General features: G+C 43.7%; 1 protein-coding gene across 1 annotated transcript in view; it reads left to right on the top strand.

Annotated features, from left to right (window-relative positions):
* The window catches only part of PARM1 (prostate androgen-regulated mucin-like protein 1), a gene marked incomplete at both ends in the record, with an annotated part of 105193 nt that extends 85357 nt beyond the window's left edge, over positions 1–19836 (top strand). The window contains 2 exons of the mRNA XM_080697118.1: positions 6536–6614; positions 19752–19836. Coding sequence (XP_080553244.1) covers positions 6536–6614; positions 19752–19836 — 164 coding nt within the window. The remainder of the gene's footprint in view (positions 1–6535; positions 6615–19751) is intronic.
* Between the last annotated feature and the right edge of the window lie 337 nt (positions 19837–20173).

Here is a 20173-nt window from a genome sequence, read left to right as displayed (position 1 = left end):
AAGAGGTTTGTTCAAGACTTCTCAAAATAGGTCAAAGGTATGCACACACACAGGACTGCGGTCAAGCGCTGCCGGTGCACTCTAAGCACACTGTTGGCTGGATTCTCCAGGAGCATCAGGGCAGGAGCGGGAACTGTGGAGGAGAGAGGCACTTAGACCTCTTTCTTCGCCACTTCCTCCACTCTCAACTCTCTCAGAGAAACACCTTGTTTTTTTGTTTTTGTTAGCTTGTTTGTTTTTGTGGTACTAGATATTGAGCCCAGGGGCATTTTACTTCTGAGCTACACGCCCAGCCCTTTTTAGTTTTTGTTTCAAAGTAGGGTCTTACTAGGTTGCTCCGAGTCTTGCTATGTTGCTGAGGCTGTTCTCAAACCTGTGATCCTCCTGTCAAAGCCTTCCAAGTACTGGGTTTATAGATGTGAGTCAATACACAGCAATTCAATGGCTTTAGTTAGAAACACCTTTTATAAAAGATGCTAGTCAAGTTCTTTCACAGACTGCTTAGGTTCACTTTATGACATCCTAATATTTTCTTTGGATATAATCGGCAAGTATTACTGCCGAAATGTTCAGATGAAATGTTTCTTTCATGTTTAAGGGTGGGAAGCAGGGGAGGAAATCCCCCAATGAGAAGTGTCTCTGGAGGAACACTTGAGGCTTGGGAATATTGCTAAGCCCGGGGAAGGAAGTGTGGGTATGAGCCAAGTCCTTCTGAGTGTGTGAAAGGAGAAGGCGCACCACTCTGTGGGCGGGAGGCAGGTGTGGGCAGAGACTCCCCTTCAAATGATGCCTCAGAGCTGAACGCAGTGACGCTCACCTGTGATTTCACTCCCTGAAGGTTGAGATAGGAGGATGGCAGGTTCATGGCCAGCCTCAGGAACATAATGAGACTCTCAGAAATTTAGAGAGACCCTGTTTCAAAAGAAAAAATAAATAGGACTTCAGGGTGTAGCTCAGAAGTAGGGTGCCCCTGGGTCCAATCCCCAATACCAAACCCCCCAAAAATATGATGCCTTGGTTTACCCTTGGACTGCCTCAGGGGCCTGACCCCAGATCTGATCGGCAGCATGGCCTGATGACAGTTTGGTGTGGCTGTTTCATGGATATTATCTGACTCTACTCAGCTATACTTACATTAACTCTCCTCCAGCCAGCCACCTTGGTCATTCCTGGGGACTCAGGAGTGCACGGTGTGGAAGACAAGGGACGCAATCATAAAATAGTACTTGCGCAAGACCTGGAACAGAATTCCACCATGAACAGATGGAAAAATTGTTGCTTGGGAACTTTTTTAGCACAGTGATTGGAGCCAGAAATTCCCGGTTACCATTTTTCTCACCAATACATTTATTTATCCAGCATTAAATAAAAGTTAAGTAAGCTGACCATGGCAGTGCATGCTTGTAATTCCTCTACTTGGGAGGATCAGACATGAGGATCACAGGTTCAAGAACAGTCTTAGCAACCCAGCATGGTGGCACACACTTGTAATCCCAGTACTTGGGAGGTTGAGACAGAAGGATTGCAGGTTCACGGCCAGCCTCAGCTACTTAGCGAGGCCCTCCACAACTTAGTGAGAATCTGTTTCAAAATAAAGTATAAAAAGATCAGGCTGGTGGTATAGTTCGGAGGTAAAATACCATTGGGTTCAATCCTCAGTACCACACACACACACACCCAAAAAAAACCCCACCAGCCTTAGCAATATAGAGATTCTCTCAACAACTTAGCAAGACCCTGATTCAAAAGCAAAAAAATAAAAAGGGCGGGGGTGGTGTAGTTTGGAAGTAGAACACCCCTGGGTTCAATCCCCAGTACCACACTAAATAAATAAGTAAGTAAATAAGTAAATAAACAAGTGTTAAGTAGCCACTGTTGGCTAGACACTGTGCCTGGTGCTAAGAGCAAACACAGAAATCAGAAGAGATGCAAGACAGATAGGATTAGAATCTGCCCAGGGAAGCTCAGAAACACAACACAGTATTTCATGAAGGAGGCAGAGAGATCCGAGAACACCGCAGCACTGTCGCTTGTTTGAGAATGTCAGAGAAGGCTTCTCTGAAGCATCTGTTTTGTTCCTTTATGAAGAAAGAATTGGGGTCGCCCACACTGAGAAAGAGGCTGAAAGAAGTAACCCATGGATTTGTGATTAAAAACGCAAAACCTGGGCGACATAGTCCTCTATAAAATGGGAAGGGGTCTACTCTACTCATCTTATAAAGAGAATTAAACGAGATGAGAGCTGTGAAGTTCTTGTGCTAGGGCCAGCCCAAAGTGATCCCCAGCTATGGTGATCCTTGAGCCCATCTATCCTAGTCCTGAGCCACTCTGAAAAGTGGCATTCAGGCAGTCTGAGAAGCCCCAAACTTTGAGAAAGTACACAATTCCAGGCAGATCTGGTCTGTGGATCTTCAACAGTCCTTTGATTAGGCAGAACATGTTGGTTGGTGGCACGGCTAGTCCAGTGGAATATTCTTGTATCTTAGCTGGTAAAATACGAAGACAAATGTCTTCTGATTTTCTTTTAACTTCTGTCCATTCCAGAACCTTCTGGCATATCTAGGTTGCAGTTCACAAATCCCAATGAGGAAGAACTGAATTACCAGCCACTTTCCCCCTCTGTCCACTTCCGTCCAGAGCCCACAAGTGCTCCGCACCTTCCTTGAGTGCAGAGCCTCCCACACCTTCTTCATTTTCTTCTCTCTGCCCTGCCTTAAAAAAACAGAAAGTAGGAGGACAAGGGGGATTCCAATCTAGTTTAAACAGAACTCAGGAGGAAATGGCATTTGCTTCACAAGGAGGAAATAATGCATTTTTAGTTACCCTATAAAGTTGTGCTAACATTGGCTCAGCAACCACTCCTTTTGCTCAAATCACACGGCCCTCAGGTGTGGAACTTTTCAGAGCAGAGGTTACTGGAAACATCAGAGGCAGCAGTTGCTATGGAGATGAGGGCGAGGTCAAGACGCAGGTTCTCAGCGCTGACAGAGACTTCTGGAAGACTCTGGCTCCCCTGACTAGCACCCTCTGAGAATGGCCAGTGAGTGGCCAAATAGTTAATAAAGAGGTACAAATGTAAGTACAAACTATTTTACTTTGTCTCTTTTGGCCACATATTGAGTGAAATGGACTCTCAGAAGTGCCCCTTTGCCCAGCTGCCCCCAAGTACTTAGCAGATGGGAAACACCTACAGTTTCCAGCTTTGGTCGTGCAAGCTGAAATCATCTGTGGACAAGCAGGGCGGCCTTGAAGAGCCCACCAGAGGCGCAGAGGAAAACCCACCCAGAGCTGGACAGCCACTCATCGTGTGGAGGAGAAGCAGGTCCTTCTATCATTGCTGTCTCAACAACAGCAAAAAAAAAAAAAAAAAAAAAGAACAGCACTGGAGCTGGAGAAACTGCCTGATTTATCTTTAGGAAGAAGTGGTATATAAATAAATTCAGCAAATCGCAGAGTTGGAGAAACCCAACTGCTTAGAGTTAGAGAAGAAACTTTGGAAAAGGTCAACCGTATGATTTCCTATATTAAACCATTCCCTGGGGCAAGAAAGAAGAGCGTTATAGGCAAATCAGCAATATCCCTTCTCTACTCCCTTTTTTAAAAAAGGAGATGAAATTAAAAGGTCAGTTTCTTAAACTGCTCCTAATTGCAAGGACTGTATCTTTTTTAAGTCATAAAATGCCCCCATTACCTTACCTTGCTGTTATAATCCTTTCACAAGCTCTTAAGAGAATGGTTATGAGGCTTTGGTGAACTTTGAATTGTTCTAATTTCAGCACAGTTTGGAGGCCAAGAAGCTAAGAGCCGCCTTGAGAAGTAGGAATGGAAGTTTTCATAATAGGATCTGACCTCAAACTTTCTCTACTTGGCCCTGTCTGCATATTTGAGCACTTGGTGCCATAATTTTGTTTTTACATAGTAAAAAGAGAAAAAGAATTGTATTCATAATTATACTAATCTGGCTACAAAAGATTCCAGGAGCAAAGAAACGGATATGTGGGTGACCAGAAGTGTGCAGGCCTTAAAATGGTTGAATATGATCATTCTCCATAGAGACCTCAAATTCTAGTCTGTCTTCATGGTAGCAATAGTCCTCTTGGTCTCATTTAGAAATTATAAACCATTCTTGGGAGGCTAAAACGGGAGAATTGAAGGCTTGCGGCCAGCCTCAGCAACTTAGTGAGAATTTCAGAACTTTCCAAAACCCTGTTTCAAAATAAAATAAAAAAGAGTGGGGATGAAGTTTGAAGGTAAAATGCCACTGGATTCACACCGGGCGTGGTGGCGCACGCTTGTAATCCCCGCGCTTGGGAGGCGGAGACAGGAGGATCACGCTGGTTCAGAGCCAGCCGCGCTGGCTTAAGAGACCCTGTTTCCAAATAAAAAAATAGGTCTGGGAGTGTAGCCTGGAGTTAGAAGGGCTTCCAGGAACCCCAGTACCACAAAAAAAAAAAAAAAAAAAAAAAAAAAAATGCCACTGGATTCAATCCCCACAATAAAAAAAAGAAACCACTAGAAGCAAAGATCCCTTATGTAGCCTTTTCTCACGCAACACTTTTTGGGAGTTACTAAAGTACTAATAAGTAGCTTTGCTTCTTAGTGATCCTCTAATTCTTTTGGTGGAAGGGATAATGAAAAGAACAATAAACAAAAGCCATTCATGTTAGAAGGGAAAAATAAAAGGACAGATGGCAAAAGAATCTACAAATGATAAATCCCCAGAGATGGAGGGAAGATTCATTACCTTTGAGACCCTAATACAGGAGAGATGGGAACTGGACCTGCATCATACATTTGTATGGTTCTTGAGAGCGGTGCTTGTGACAGCTCACTTAATTCCCTTAAAATCATGTGACAAAAATAGATTGTTCTTACTCCTCTGTCTCTACAGGTGAGTAATACAGGAGTTGTCAGGTTAAGTAAATAGCTTACTATCCCACAGCTAACCCTGGTCAGCCACATGTGAACCCATACATTCAGCTCCAACATCTCTTATGCCCTTCCCATGTGTTTAAGAAGAGCCCCATTCATTTGTTGAAGTAAATAATTTCCCAGTGAACTGAAAGAGTAAGTAGGGCCCTAACACTAGCTTTAATGCCAAGCTGTTTCTCGAAGTATTAGGGAACAAGAGCCCAATTGATGCTTGGCGTTGGTGAGGTGGGATAAAACCGAAGTGTGTTTTTATTAGTCCACAGTTCACACAAAAAGAGTGTTCTGCCCCAAAGTGGTTTTCAGATGCAGTATGGTTATTCTTACAAGACTCTGTGCTCAAAGGATTTTTTTAATTGCCTGTTAATAATTGCTTTTGGAACCGCATTTCAAAATACAGAATAAAAATTTTATGGTACTTTATAATAATATTCAGCCATTTCAACAAAAATAATAGTGAGACCGACTGGACTTAACCTTATTTTTGCACACCAAACTTGACTTTATTCTCTATAAAAATCAAATTTACCATTTAAAAAGGAAATCTTGACACACTTCCCAAAGGGGAGTTTTTTAAAATGCTTTGATATGATAGCATCATTCAAATTTGCACACCTTCCAAAGTGACCCTTTAAAGTAAACACTACCGATACAACTATGCGATTCTGGTTTATTTAAAAGAGCAACCGTATTACTTTGTAGTGACCCTTAAATAAAACATCCTGTCTCTCAATATTTCACAAGTGGTGGAAAGATGATCCAGAGCCTATAAAAGAAGAGAGGACATGAAGAATTTGTGTGTGTGGGGGGGGGGGTTTACTGGTGTTCCTGGAAACCCTTCTACCTCCGGGCTACACTCCCAGACCTATTTTATATTTTTATTTGGAAACAGGGTCTCTTAAGCCAGCGCGGCTGTCTTCGAACCTGTGCGATCCTCCTGTCTCCGCCTCCCAAGCACAGGGATTACAAGCGTGTGCCACCGTGCCTGGCATGACATGAAGAAATTTAAAGTCCATGACCCCTGCAAACAACAGCAACTAATTGACTGCCTCCTCCTCCTCCTCCTCCTCCTCCTCCTCCTCTTCCTCCTTTTCTTCCTCTTCCTCTTTCTCTTCCTCCTCCTTCTCTTCATTCTCCTCCTCCTGGGAGATTGAACCCGGAGCATTCTGCCTCCAAGCTGCATCCCTACTCATTTACACCCTCCTTCCTTTTTTCCAAAACAGGATCTCACTAAGTTGCTGAGGCCTTGAACCTGCCATCCTCCTGTCTCAGCCTCACCAAGTCCTGGGATCACAGGAGTGCATCACCATTCCTGGACTGGCTGATGTCATTCTTAAAAACATAATCAAATATTGATGTGTACTTTCCTCTGAGTTCCAAGCCCACCAAAATGTCTTGATAAATATTGACATAATATTATTTATCAATACTCACTTGGCATAAAAAGTAACAGAATAAAGATCCTGGGTTTTGTTCTAGTTCTGACCTACCTGCAGAATGATTTGAAGGAAATAACCTTTTCATCTTTCAGAGAAAAGAAGGGATGAGTGCGGGGTTATCACTGTCCTCCCCCATTTACCTTCCCCCCTCTGCCTTCCCCCCGCAGGCAGCATCGCAGCCATCACCGTGACAGTCATCGCTGTGGTGCTGTTGGTGTTTGGGGTCGCAGCATATCTGAAGATCAGGTAAGTCACACCTCATTCCTCTTAAAAAGAAGAGGATTCCATTTTGGGGGGCTCCAGGCTGAGAGCTGTTCTGTTGAGGTTTTATTTCTTAGATGGTGTCTTAGTCCTCAGAAATACTGGCAGGGAAGCGTATGTGGTAGGTGGACACTGGACAGGAATAGGTGGCACAGTGTCCACATGTTGACACAGTGGAAGACGTAAGCTGAGACAATATGAAGCACGATGATGGAAGGGAATGAGAATTAACCTGGAGTTGGAAACGGGGGCTGAGGCTCCGTTCTTAGCCGTCTGATCACCTGGGATGCCGAACGCCACCTGAAGCCCAAGCTTCGTCCTCTGTGAAAGGGGGGGCGATGGGATCCATGGTTCCTAATACTCCTCTGTGGATTTGTACCCAGTCTGTTAATGAGGTTTCCACTGGTTCTGATGCAAAATGTGAAAAAATAAAAGGAAAATGTAAAACTGGGCGTTTCGCCCTCTGAGATTTCACTTTACTTAGAAAGTTCCAATGCCCTCTGCATCCCCCATTTTTGTTACCTAGTGCTCTATGAAATCCAAAATCTCCAAAGCACATTACTCACACTCCCCGGGTGTCTTCCCAGCTGTAAAATGCCAGATGGCGAGTGGCAGTCTTATTTGCCAGTCTGTGCAGTGCCCATAACAGGGGACAGAAGGACACGTTCATTCTGCCATGATAAGCACAGCCCCTCCTTGACATCAAACATAGCAGCGGGTACCAGCTTGGTGAAGCTCCTCTGACCCTGTCTCATCTCCCCATAAGCTCCCCCAGGGGCTCCCCTCTGAGCTGAGGCTGCGACTCTAACTCCTTGGGTTGGCCCTACACATCATTCACAGACCTGCCCTTTCCTGCCCACCTCTTCTCACTCCTCCATCTGCCCTTTTATCCTCATGCTGGCTTCCCACATTTCTGTTCATCTTTTTGTATGTTTTGTTTTGTTGTATTTGGTGTTGAATCCAGGGGCATTCTACCTCTGAGCTACACCCCCCATCCCTATTTGAATTTTATTTATTTATTTATTTATTTGTGTGTGTGTGTGTGTGTGTGTGTGTGTGTGTGTGTGTGTGGTACTGGAGGTGGAACCCAGAGGCTTTCTACCTCCAGGCTATACTCCCAGACCAATTTTCTATTTTATTTGGAAACAGGGTCTCACTAAGTTGCTGAGAGCCTCACTAAGTAGCTGAGGCTGGCTTTGAACTTGTGTGATCCTCCTGTCTCAGCCTCCCAAGCGCGGGGATTACAAGCATGTGCCACCATGCCCGGCTCTGAATTTTATTTTTGAAACAAGGTCTCAAAGCTCTGAAACTAAGTTGCTGAGGCTGGTCTCGAACATGCAATCCTCCTGTCTCAGCCCCCCAAATGTAGGGATTACAGATGTGTACCACCATGCCAGCCCCTAGGGTTCTTGAGTATCCTAGGTTCCCTTCTTCCTGAGTCCTCTGCTCCTCCCAGCTCCCTCCCTGCCTGCTTTGCTTCTCAACCTTTCTCACGTGGCCTATGTTCATTTTCATCTCCCTCTTCTGAGGGACTGCCCTTCCAGTGTGGTACCACTGTTACTTATTCTTCTAGTACTATTCTCTAGCGTTATGTTTTCCTTTCATATATTTCTTTGCATTCTTATTGTTTCTTTTCACCACAAAAATATAAGTCCCACGAGGCCCTGGACTTTGTCTTAAACTCGGTGCTGAACATAAAAATGATGCTTGATAAATTGAATAGGTGACTGTGCAGGGTAGATGATTATGTATAAGCACACACAATCGGGAACCCAGGTATGGGGGCACACACTTGTAATCCCAGTTCTTGGAAGGCTGAGAGAACAATTGCATGTTCATGGCCAGCCTCTGAAACTTAGCAAGGCTGTCAGCAATTTAGTGAGACCCTGCTTCAAAATGAAAATTAAAAGGGCTGTGAATGTAGCTAAGAGGTAGGATGCCCTGTTCAATTCCCAATACCAAAAAATAGGAAAAATATGCAGTCACAGGACACTGTGGTAAACTCACTCTCCTCTCTCTCTCCCTCTCTCTCTTTCTCTCTCTCTCTCTCTCCTCTCTCTGTCAAGTTCTGCACAGTTGTCCTTCTGTTCAAGAGGTGTGCGTCCACCCATCCTTCCCTCTGTCCTTGTTCTCAGGTGGGGCTCGCGTGTACCATTTCTCTCCATGCACACATCCTCTCTGGGACCCCTCTGTCCCTGAGTTACCCTAGCACAGCCCGACGCCCACCAGGGCGCTCAACCCACTCCTTTCCTTTAACTTCCCTCCCTCTTTTGTTCCAACTACACTCAGCCAGCTAATGAGTGTGTCCCATATGAAAGCGTCTTGTTATATCTCCTCCATCTGAGGTGCAAAAAACAGAAAAGTTCTGAATCCTGTGTCTAAGTGCCTTTTTGAAAGCATCCAGAAGTTTCCTCCAGATTTTAAAACATCTTTGTCTTCATTATGTCTATGTTTTCTTGAACACCAGACTTAACCTTATACATTATACCATACTGAATGATACCCCTTTCCATGTGGTTTAATAACTAGCTTATTGCTTCAGATACTTCATATTTTAATTATGTGTTAATTTGGCTTTTATAAACCAGTCTAGGAACCTTATTCTCACTTCATAACCAAGTAGCTGTTGAAAAATGTGTTCTGGGGCCCACAAATGAAAAAGAACTTGCTGGGAGGTTATAGACTCCTTTTTGGAATCACCAGTGGTGAGTTTTCTGAAGGACTATGTCACCAAAAATGTGCCCCCACTCCCACCTGGAGTGAAGTGTGAGATGAAATAGACATGCCTCTCTGTCTACAGGCTCCCCCCAAAATGAGTCTGACATAACATAACCTAGAGGACTCTTTCTCTAGACTTTAGGCAGTAATTCAAATTTATCATCTCAAACCAGCACCGTCTCTAGGCAGGCAGTCTAGACGAGTAATAAAGATCCAAGACTCCAGAAGCAGGGGGGCTTTGGTTAGAATCCCAGCTCCTCCACCTCCTAAAGTTCACTTGAGTATGTTAGGATGAGTCACTGGCCCTCTTTTCTCTCACCTGTAGGAAGGACAGACATAACTATTACCGTTGCTGGAAGGACAAGTACCTAGCCTGATGCCAGTATCATCACTTCATCATGAAAACTAGAAGGAAACCTTGTAATATAGTCACAGACAGACAGATAGACAGGCAGACAGATGCTGAGCATCAGCCATGCCAAGCTCTCCTGTAAATGCTGAGGTCACAGAAGTGGTGAGACTCAATCCTGCCATGATAGAACTCACTGTTCTTGAAATGTGTTGTTACCAGACTACTACAAATGTGTTCCAGAGTGCTGATTAAAACTGTGTATAATGTCATTTCAAACTCTCTCTCTCCCAGGCCTTAACAGCACATAAATTCAAAGAATTATTAAATTGAAATAATCACTTTTTCTCTCCCTCATGTTGGTTCTCTCTCCTAAATGTAAAATGCCCCTGAGTAATATAAATATAAGGTTGCTATTTATCTATGATGCCACTTATGTTTGGTCCTATAAACCCAAGGATGGATAAAGTGATCAGACTTCTGTTCTCAGAAATCCCCTAAGGAAATCCCCTTTCTGCACCTCCATTAGTTATTTTGGCAAAATGATAACTTCAGGAGGTTAATATTTCTCATGCATCATAAGGCTATGCTAAAACCCTTTCAAGTGTTATTTCGCAAGATTCTTGGAAAGCCCCACTAAGCATTTATCAAAAATACAGCTGGCTCCACTGACATGTGTGTGCGTGTGTGTGAGTGTGCGTGTGTGTGTGAGGTTAGGCTTTGCCTTGGCTGGAAATTAATTCTGTTTCTGTCATCCCAGATTTCTGAGAACAATAGCACAACAAGGGTTCTATTGTCAGTAGACTTTTAGCTCACTTGGCTGGAGCAGCAAGTGACTGAAATCACAGCTCGTAAGGGAACCATTAGCTTCTGGCCTGTAACCATGGGCTCCACACTGACGCAGCCTGAGAAGTCCCTCAAATGCAAGGGGAGGGTCCCCTGAGAAAGGCAGCCTCACAGCCCAAGCGGGGGAGCCCCACCTTTCACCTTTCTCCCCCAGCCTCACTTCCTCCAAAGCTCTGCTGAACTCATTAGGCATCTGTTTTTCACACTGCTGTTCTCCTGGGACCTATGACCTCTAGTTTTGTCACAGCATCCCTTGCCCAGAAAACTGCATCTTTTTATAACCTGAGCCACTTTAGGATGTGGCTTATAAAACTGAACTGCCCTGAACCTACCAGCGCCATCCTCTGCTATTGATTTCCTGTTAGCCAGCAGCAATATGGTGTGGCCAGAGGAATGAGAGCTTCGCAGTAAAGTTCAATATGTACTGACCTTTCCACTTAGTATTTAGGTAACCTTGACAAATTATAATCCCCTGATCCACAGTTTCTTACAATCTATAACAATAGAGCTAGTAATGGGTATCTTTCAAGGTTGTTTTTGTTTTGTTTTGTTTTGTGGCAATAGGGGTTGAACCTAGGGGCATTCTGCTTCTGAACGACACCCCCAGCCCTATTTTATTTTGAAACAAGTTCACACTAAGCTGTTGAGGGTCTTGCTGCATTGCTGAGACTGGCCTCAAACCTGTGACTCTCCCGACTCAGCCTCCCAAGTATTGAAATCACAGGCATGTGTCACCAGGCCCCACATCTAGGTTGTTTTGAGGATGAAATGAAGTAATAAGTATAGATCACATGGAGAGACCACAACATGGTCGTTAAGCTCGTGAACTCTGGGGCAAGAGTCTTAATCCTTGTGCTCAGTTCTTTCATTTGTAAAATAGAACTGCAATAATAGCAATACCTAACCTGGAATTACCATGGGGATTAAACCATCACACACACACACACACACACACACACACACACACACACACACACCTGGTATGGGGAATGGAAGGACTGACTCGTGGCACAGCCATTGCTGTCAGAGGCTCTGGGCACATGGGTGTTCATTAAGGTGGTAGCTGCCAATAGCGGGTGAGTTTGGAAGAGCAGCCTCCTCCTTGACATTTCCATTCAGTAGACATCAAAGACTAAAAAGAAAGAAAGAAAAGGAGGAAGAATGGAATGGACTGCCTCGCTGGGTTTTCTAATTGTGTATTGATGCGGTAGGCTTCCATATTCCATTTTGGCACCGGTACCGTTCTTCAATGTGAACACGAAGTTGCATTCCCGTTATCTGCTCATAAATAGAAACTCTCTGTGCAGTGCTGATTGCAGGGCCTGTTTGAAACTATAAAAGAAAGTGCAGGCCCTGCCTGCCTCTTGCAGAAGTGTGTCTTTAATTAGCTATGATTGAAGAATGAGGTAAGTCAGTTTTGTTTAAGTTGGCTCAAAACTGTTCAGCCACGAGATAATCTCCCTGCACAAGAGACCATATCTGCTATGGCCAGAGAGGTGGACTTTGCTATAATTAGGTGTTCTGGTAACCCAGACAGACAACACAGGCTGTTCCCTTTACAAAAATAAATGTGATTGTGATTTAGAGACACAACAATGCCTGGCCTTTAAGGGTCTTATAAGAAGTCACCTGTTTTGCTTTATATTTTATAATGGCTGCATTTAATACAAATGGATTCTATTATTGATCCCCTATTAACCAGAAGGAACTTGATTCCAATCTGATCGTTGCTATGTTTTTTTAAAAAAGGAGGCCCAGTCACTTAAGAAGGCTAAGATCTTCTAAAGTATGTTATCCACAGGTTGATTTTTTTTTTCAAACCAGCTTTTGGAGTCCCGCAGATCTGGTTTACTTGATTTTCCACCTCAGTGGTGCTCAAGGATTTTTGTGCATGAGGGTCAATGGAAGGGCTTATTCAAAACTCAGTTTTCTGGGTCTCATTTCCATAGGTTCTGACTTAGTTCATCCAAGCAGAGCCCATGCATCTGCATTTCCTGGTCCAAGGACGACACTCTGAATAACCCTGCTCAACCCTCATGCTCTAACACTCCTAACAGACACTCTGCTGTGGAGCTTCCCAGATATAGTAGCCTGCTGTTTCATGCCTCTATGCCTTGGAACATGCTGAACCATCTGCCAGAAGTGTTTGGCTCACCTCCATTTTATCTCACTAATTCCAAGTTGTCCCGCTCTGGAGACTCCCTTGGGTTCCTCACCGGCCCTTCCACTGAGCTCCTAGCTGCACGTCCCTCCTTCCTTTCTTCCACTAACTGCCCTGTGCTGGAACCAGCGTGTCCTCTGCCAGCCTCCTCCAGCCTCCACCACTAGAATATAAAGTCCCTGGCAGTGCCTGGCCTATATCATTAATTTGTAAACATTTATTCGAAGAGAGAATGGTTCTGGGTAGGAAGCTTGGAATGAAGAAGCAACATGGATTTATTCCAAATCAGGAAAGACTAGGCTTGGGGAAGGTGAAGCTGAGTTTGAAGCTCTTAAACCACATTAACTGTCCGTGGTGACCTCGCAACATTGAACTCGTGTACAGACAGGCATGTGTGCCCATGTGAGACCTCCTCTGCGGTGAGCATCTGCCAATATATTGCGTGGGATCCAACAGATAATTTTTTAATAAACGAATTTGATCTGCCTCTTCGATGTAAAAGTGATTATTCAAAGATATGTGCGAGAGCGACAGCTTTAGAAAAATTCAGACCACAGAAAAAAGATTTTGAAAGTAATGCTTACAAATGTGTCCACCACTGGAGTTTTGGTAGACAGGAGATGGAAGTGATAGGATTCTGAGTTGGAATGCTCTGCCATAACTTGTCGTGGTAACTGTGGGCAAATAAATTCAGTCTTCATGATCACAATTTTCCTAGCTTCAGAATTATGATTTGCAATATTAATTGCTTAGTTCCGACAAACATGCTATAATTATGTATAATAATTACACAATCATTTATAATTATATAGTTATGATAATATATTATTCTATTATATAATTTATAATATATTATAGAATTATATATAATAATTTACATATAATGTTAACATTAGGTACAGCAGTTTGAAGAAAGTATAAGAATTCTTTTACTATTTTTGCCACTTTTCTCTAAATCTAAAATCATTCCAGTATAAAAGGTTATTTTGACAAAATACCACACAGATATGCTGCTTGCTCCAATACTAGCCTTTGCCCTTGTTTCCAATAGGGGTGCCCCCAATATCCACAAGGCTCACCCTTCCCCCTTGTCTCTATGTGTCTGCTAAAATCATCTTTGTGCCACCTTCCTGATCGCCATATTCAGAATTACAATGCCCACAAGACATGATTGTATACACATATCTCAGTACTTAGGAGACTGAGACAAGAGAATCACAGATTCAAGCCCAGCCTCAGCAACTTAGTGAGACCCTGTTTCAAGTTAAAAAAAAAAAAAAAAAAAGGCTGAGCATGTAGCTCCCCTAGTACTACCCCCAAATAATTGCAATCTCCACCTCCCATGTGGACCTCCATGACTTCCCTCCTCGACTTTTTCCATCACACTGACCAATAATAATATGGTAGATCATAATAACTTATTTATTATGTCTCCCCTCCCTGGGACGTAAGCTTCCTAAGGACAGAGATTTGTCTGTTCTGTTGGCAGAGGTATTCCCAAAGTCTCAGAATAGGGTCTTTTAGATGGTGAGTTTTCAGTGGTTAAATGAAAGGAGGCAGGCCAGGGAAATGACAATCCAAAAAGGAGAGCCACTGACAGAAACAAAAAGCTGAGACAGTGACAGCTGCTCCACACAGTTTTGCTAATGGATGATAAGAGTCTGGTGCTTAATTACTAATGGCTAATGAGCTGCAAGTTCAGCTGTGTTTATCCAGCACGAGTGTCTTCATCATCTTTGTGCCCCTCCTTCTTAGCCCACGATAAGCACTCATGATCCCAAGGCACAGCTCACCTCCAAAAGAGGACCAGGGGGTCTGGGGGTGGGTAGTCGTTAAGAAAAGCGAGGCCACAAGCCGGGCGTGGTGGCGCACGCTTGTAATCCCCGCGCTTGGGAGGCTGAGACAGGAGGATCGCGCAGGTTCGAAGCCAGCCGCGCGCGCTGGCTTAGGAGACCCTGTTTCCAAATAAAATGTAAAAAATAGGTCTGGGAGTGTAGCCCGGAGGTAGAAGGGCTTCCAGGAACCCCAGTACCACCAAAAAAACAAACAAACAAACAAAAAATATATATATATATATATAAAATAGGACTGGGAGTGTAGCCCGGAGGAAGAAGGGCTTCCAGGAACCCCAGTACCACCAAAAATAAAAAAAATAAATAAAAAATAAAAAATAACAAAAAAAAAAAGAAAAGCGAGGCCTTGGTGGAGAACTGAGATTGACCCTTGTAAAGGAAGCATTTTCTTTTTCTTTTTCTTTTCTTTCTTCTTTTTTTTTTTTTTTTTTCGGTAGTACTGAGGTTCCTGGAAACCCTTCTACCTCTGGGTTACACTTCCAGACCTATTTTTTATATTTTTATTTGGAAACAGGGTCTCTTAAGCCAGCAAGGCTGGCTTCGAACCTGCGTGATCCTCCTGTCTCTACCTCCCAAGCGCAGGGATTGCAAGCGTGTGCCACCACGCCCGGCATAGGAAGTATTTTCTAAAATACATTTTCTCTGAACATCAGGAAAATCAAACACCTCACTCATTTCAAGGACAATTAAGTATTAATGTTACAGTTATCTTAAAATAGATGCTGGGGTTTTGTTTTGGTTTTTTTTTTTTTTTGCTTGTTTTTGCAGTAATGGAGAAGGCCTCAAACAGATGTCACCATATATACCAATTGACACCAACAAGGTGACCCTTCTACCCAAAATGTGCCATGATTTCAGAAGTTCTGACCCAAAGAGAGAAATTAACATTCTCACTAACTATTATTCCTTATAATATACACACAAAATGTGCTTGTCTTACCCTTTCTACAATGGTATCAGATTTAACCAAACCTGGCTTCAATACCTACGCTCTCAGACCTTTTTGTTTCTCATGAGTATATTAAACAAGCTCTACAGGTTCAGTACAACCCCTACCCCCACCAACATATTAGGTTATCATCTTTTACATCTCTGTCCTCCTGGCTTACCAGCATCTTACTCACTGTTCATTCAAACAGGAGGGCAAAGAAAAAATTAAAGTAATGATCAGTCTTTTTTTATTTTTTATTTTGTGAGTACTTACATAGTAGACACCTCTTGCAATGTAACAGATTCAACAGTATCAACCAAATTATCTGGCATAAAATAGCCATAGAGAAATAAAACCTGATAGCCAGAGGATTTAAGGTATCCTGACCCCCACTTCATCATCATAATAATTTATAAAATTCAAATAACAATGATATGAGAAACTGATTTTACAGCTATACCTGGGGCATAGTTTCAGGGTTTCCTGGTGTGAAGGAGGTTCACTTTAAATTCAATGTCCTAGCTGGGCGTGGTGGCGCAGGCTTGTAATCCCAGCATTCAGGAGACTGAGACCAGGGGATTGCGGCTTAACTGATAGCCTCAGCTACTTAGTGAGGCCCTCCGCAACTTAGTGAAACCCTGTTTCAAAAATAAAAAATAAAAGAATAAAAAATAGGGTGGAGGATGTAGCTCGTAGGTTGAATGCCCCTAGGTTCCATCCCCAGACCCGCAATTAATTAATTAATTAATTAATTCGACGTCCTTTTTTTTTGGTGGTGGTGGTACTGAGGATGGAACCCTTCTACTTCTGGGCTACACTCCCAGACCTATTTTATGTTTTTATTTGGAAATACGGTCTCTTAAGCCAGCGAGGGGCTTCAGACCTGCGGGATCCTACTGTCTCCGCCTCCCAAGCTTGGGGATTACAAGCGTGCGTGCACCACCACACCGGGCCTTCTATGCCCTTTTTTTTTTTTTTTTTTTTTTTTTTACTGTTGGGAAATTTAGTATATGCTTATGTAAGTTTCACTGTAATAAAAATTAAGAAACAGTATTGGCCAAGAGTTTTTGTGCATTTACCATGTGCCAAATCTTTTAATATGCATTACCTCACTTAATCCTGCCAGCAGCCCTGACATGATTTTTTTAATTCTTCGTTTTATAGATAAAGAAAGAGAAGGTTAAAAACATATTCAAAGGCATATCTATTGACCAAACTGACATTTTATGATAAACTGACATTTATAGTGATAAAAAATGCTGGGAGTTGTTACCAAAGATGAAGCAAGAATACCTCATCAATAAATGAGCATGTTGATTGTATAGATACTTGCCTGGCTTGCAGCAGTAAGTCATGATGAAAATGTAGGCTACAGCCGGGCATGGTGGCACACACTTGTAATCCCAGCATTGGGGAGACTGAGACCAGAGGATCGTGGTTCGCAGACATCCTCAGCTACTTAGTGGGGCCCTTCACAACTCAGTGAGACCCTGTTTCAAAAATAAAAAGCCTAGGATGTGAGGGCAATCTGGCTGCGACATCTGTCACCCCATTGATCGCCAGGGTTGATTCGGCTGATCTGGCTGGCTAGGCGGGTGTCCCCTTCCTCCCTCACCACTCCATATGCGTCCCTCCCGAAGCTACGTGCTTGGTCGTAGAGGACGACCTTCCCCGAATAAAGGAGGACCGGTCTTCGGTCAAGGGTATACGAGTAGCTGCACTCCCCTGCTAGAACCTCCAAACAAGCTCTCAAGGTCCATTTGGAGGAGAAAGTAGGGTAGTCAAGCTTCCAAGACTCCAGACACATCCAAATGAGGCGCTGCACGTGGCAGTCTGCCTTTCTTTAAATAAATAAATAGCCTAAAAACTAGGGCTGGGGGTGTAGCTCAGAAGTAGAATGCCCCTGGGTTCCATCCCTAGTACTACAAAGAAGAAAGAAAGAAAGAAAGAAAGAAAGAAAGAAAGAAAGAAAGAAAGAAAGAAAGAAAGAAAGAAAGAAAGAAAAGGAAAGGAAAGAAAGAAAGAAAGAAAGAAAGGGAGGAAGGAAGAAAGGAAGAGAAAGAAGAGAAAACATAGGCTGGGTTCCAGTGTTATGATGCCTGGGATTTTACGTGTTCATTTTGTAGTTTCTGTTTCTCAATCATCTTATTAAAAAATTTTTATTAGAATTGGAGGTTTTGACTTAGGGGGAGTGTTGGCCATAAATAGTCTATAACCTTTGATTTCCAAAACTACCCCTCCTATTCCTGTAGATTAAGACAGCAATGGTGTGTCTGGGTTGTTATTCATGGTCGCGCTTCCTATCATACTCACAGAAATGAATCTGGGCCTTTGGGGAAAACACAGCCCATTGTGGAACATCTTTAGGTTTCCAGGTAAACATATGGGGTCTGCTGAGTCACCTTTCAGGACCTAATTCCACTTTTTTTTTTTTTCCAGTACTGGGGATGGAACCCAGGGGCATACTACCTCCAAGCTACCCCTGCAGTCCTATGTTTTATTCTTTATTTTGAAACAGGGTCTCACTGACTTGCAAGGGACCTCACTAAGTAGCTGAGGTTATCTGTGAACCACAATCCTCCTGTCTCTGCCCCCTGAATGCTGGAATTAAAAGCGTGTGCCACCACGCCCAGCTCATAAGTTCACATTTTGATGGCTAAGAGTTTGACATGAGCACAGCAAGAGCTTGGTCCTTTGCAAAAAGCCTCTCTTTGCAAATCCCTGCAGATGTATGTGAGCTTCGGGAAAGAGATGATTTTAGCAATGGATTCTAGCACAGCAGAAAGCTGTTCGTGTCTCTCAGACCGTATTTTCATTTGGTTTAATTTTCCTATCTAACCGAGAGAAAGATTAGGGGGACTGAGCCTGCGTTTCTGCACCCTGTCTAGAATGCATGATTTCCAGCAAGACACAATCATTCACACGCGAGCCCGAACCTCAGAGGCACCAGATGCTCATTTTGTGGTGTTCTTCTAGTCCTGCCATTAATTTGCGTCTTAAAATGACCATATCGCTCACCAGGAACTACTTATCTTCTGGACAAATTAGCTTTTTGGGGAACTTGGGATGTATTTTGTTCCCAATCACTTTCTTCCACATTTATTGGCGACTTACTGTGTGCCAGATATTCTTCAAGGTGCTTGAGAGAGGGCCAAGAATAACAAAACAGATAAATAGACAAATAACCCATACCCTCCTGAAGTTTCTAGTCTAGGGAAGAGAGGCAATAACAAAACCAGTAAACAACCGCTATAGTATGTTAGGAGAAGAGCCAGCCGGGGCGGGGTGGGGAGTGAGCGCAGCGGTCCTGAGACAAATGCTGGGCATGGAGATGAAGAGGAGGCCGTGTGGTTGGCGCTGAGCTACTACTAAAGAAGCCTTTAAAAGGAGCTAACTTCCTGAGAAAAGCAGCAAGTACCAGATCTCTCAGGGCTCTGCAACTATTGCAATGACTTTGGCTTTTGCTCTGTGCAGGATGAGAAGCCATTGAAAGGTCTTGAGTCAGGACTGATGGCAATCTGACTTCGGTTTCTTTTAGAAATAATAACTGTGTGGAGACTCCTCAGAATGACCCACCAACACCTGTTTAACCCATATTGCCACTGAACTAAGGTGCCGATCAAACCCTGGAGAATGGCATCTTAAGCCACTGGAGTTAGATCCAGGAGGTGGGGATTAAACTCACAGCTCGGTAGATGACTTCAGGCACACCTAACATCTCTGAGCTCTGTTTCCTCAAGGGAGAAATAAGGATCAGCCATTTTCTTCCCCTGGGCACTACTCTGAGGATAAAGTAAAAACTGAAGATAGAAGTGCTTTGTACATTATAAAATATATCATCAGTGGCAGGAGGGGCGATGCTGGCAACCGTGGTCAACAGGAAAATTACCTCCAGGACCTAGTCAGAACGCTAGGAAAGCTTCCCTTTCCCAGCTCTTCTCATGAAATAGCCATTGGAATGGGGCGTAATTCTCCTTTTCTGCACTGGGGGCATGGAAGAGAGATGAGAACTCAGCCGATCTCAACAAAAAGTACTACCCGGGCTCACAGGTGGACGGGTGGTAATTTACAGGATGTTGGTAGATGGGCCCTACACCCTCTCAGTGGGCTGGTGGGTCCATTATCAGGGGATTGTCTTGGTGGGGACATCATGGCTTCCTCTCCTCCACGTGTCATCTTCCCAGGTTCAGGCCAAGGGTATAAGGCTGTCTTGAAATGGGCAACTTCTCTGAGTAACCACGACCCCCATCTTCTTCCTCTCCAGGCACTCCTCCTATGGAAGGCTTTTGGATGACCATGATTATGGATCGTGGGGAAACTACAACAACCCTCTGTATGACGACTCCTAACAAAGGAACATGGCCTGGGACGAGGAATAACTGTTCTTTATTTATAAGTGCTTACCCAGTAGAATTAATACCAAGTACCTGATGCGCATTGAACGACAATCTCGAGCCCCGTTTTTGTTGGTATGGTTGTTTTTGTTTTCCTCCTTCTCCTCTGGCTGCTACAACTTCCCCTCTTTGGTACAAAAGAACCATTACGTAAAGGTGAATGGAAGCCCAGGTGCCGCTGCAATGGGCCAACCCCGCATCGGCCAGGTGGAGGCTTCCGGACCCATGCAGGACCCACACTGAGAAGCTTGAAGGACCAGGGACTGAGTGGTTTTATTGAGGGCTATTTTAG

This window comes from Muscardinus avellanarius (genome assembly GCF_963383645.1).
Source record: "Muscardinus avellanarius genome assembly, chromosome: 6".
In the NCBI taxonomy this organism is placed as follows: domain Eukaryota; kingdom Metazoa; phylum Chordata; class Mammalia; order Rodentia; family Gliridae; genus Muscardinus; species Muscardinus avellanarius.
This window is presented reverse-complemented; position numbering and strand designations above follow the sequence as displayed.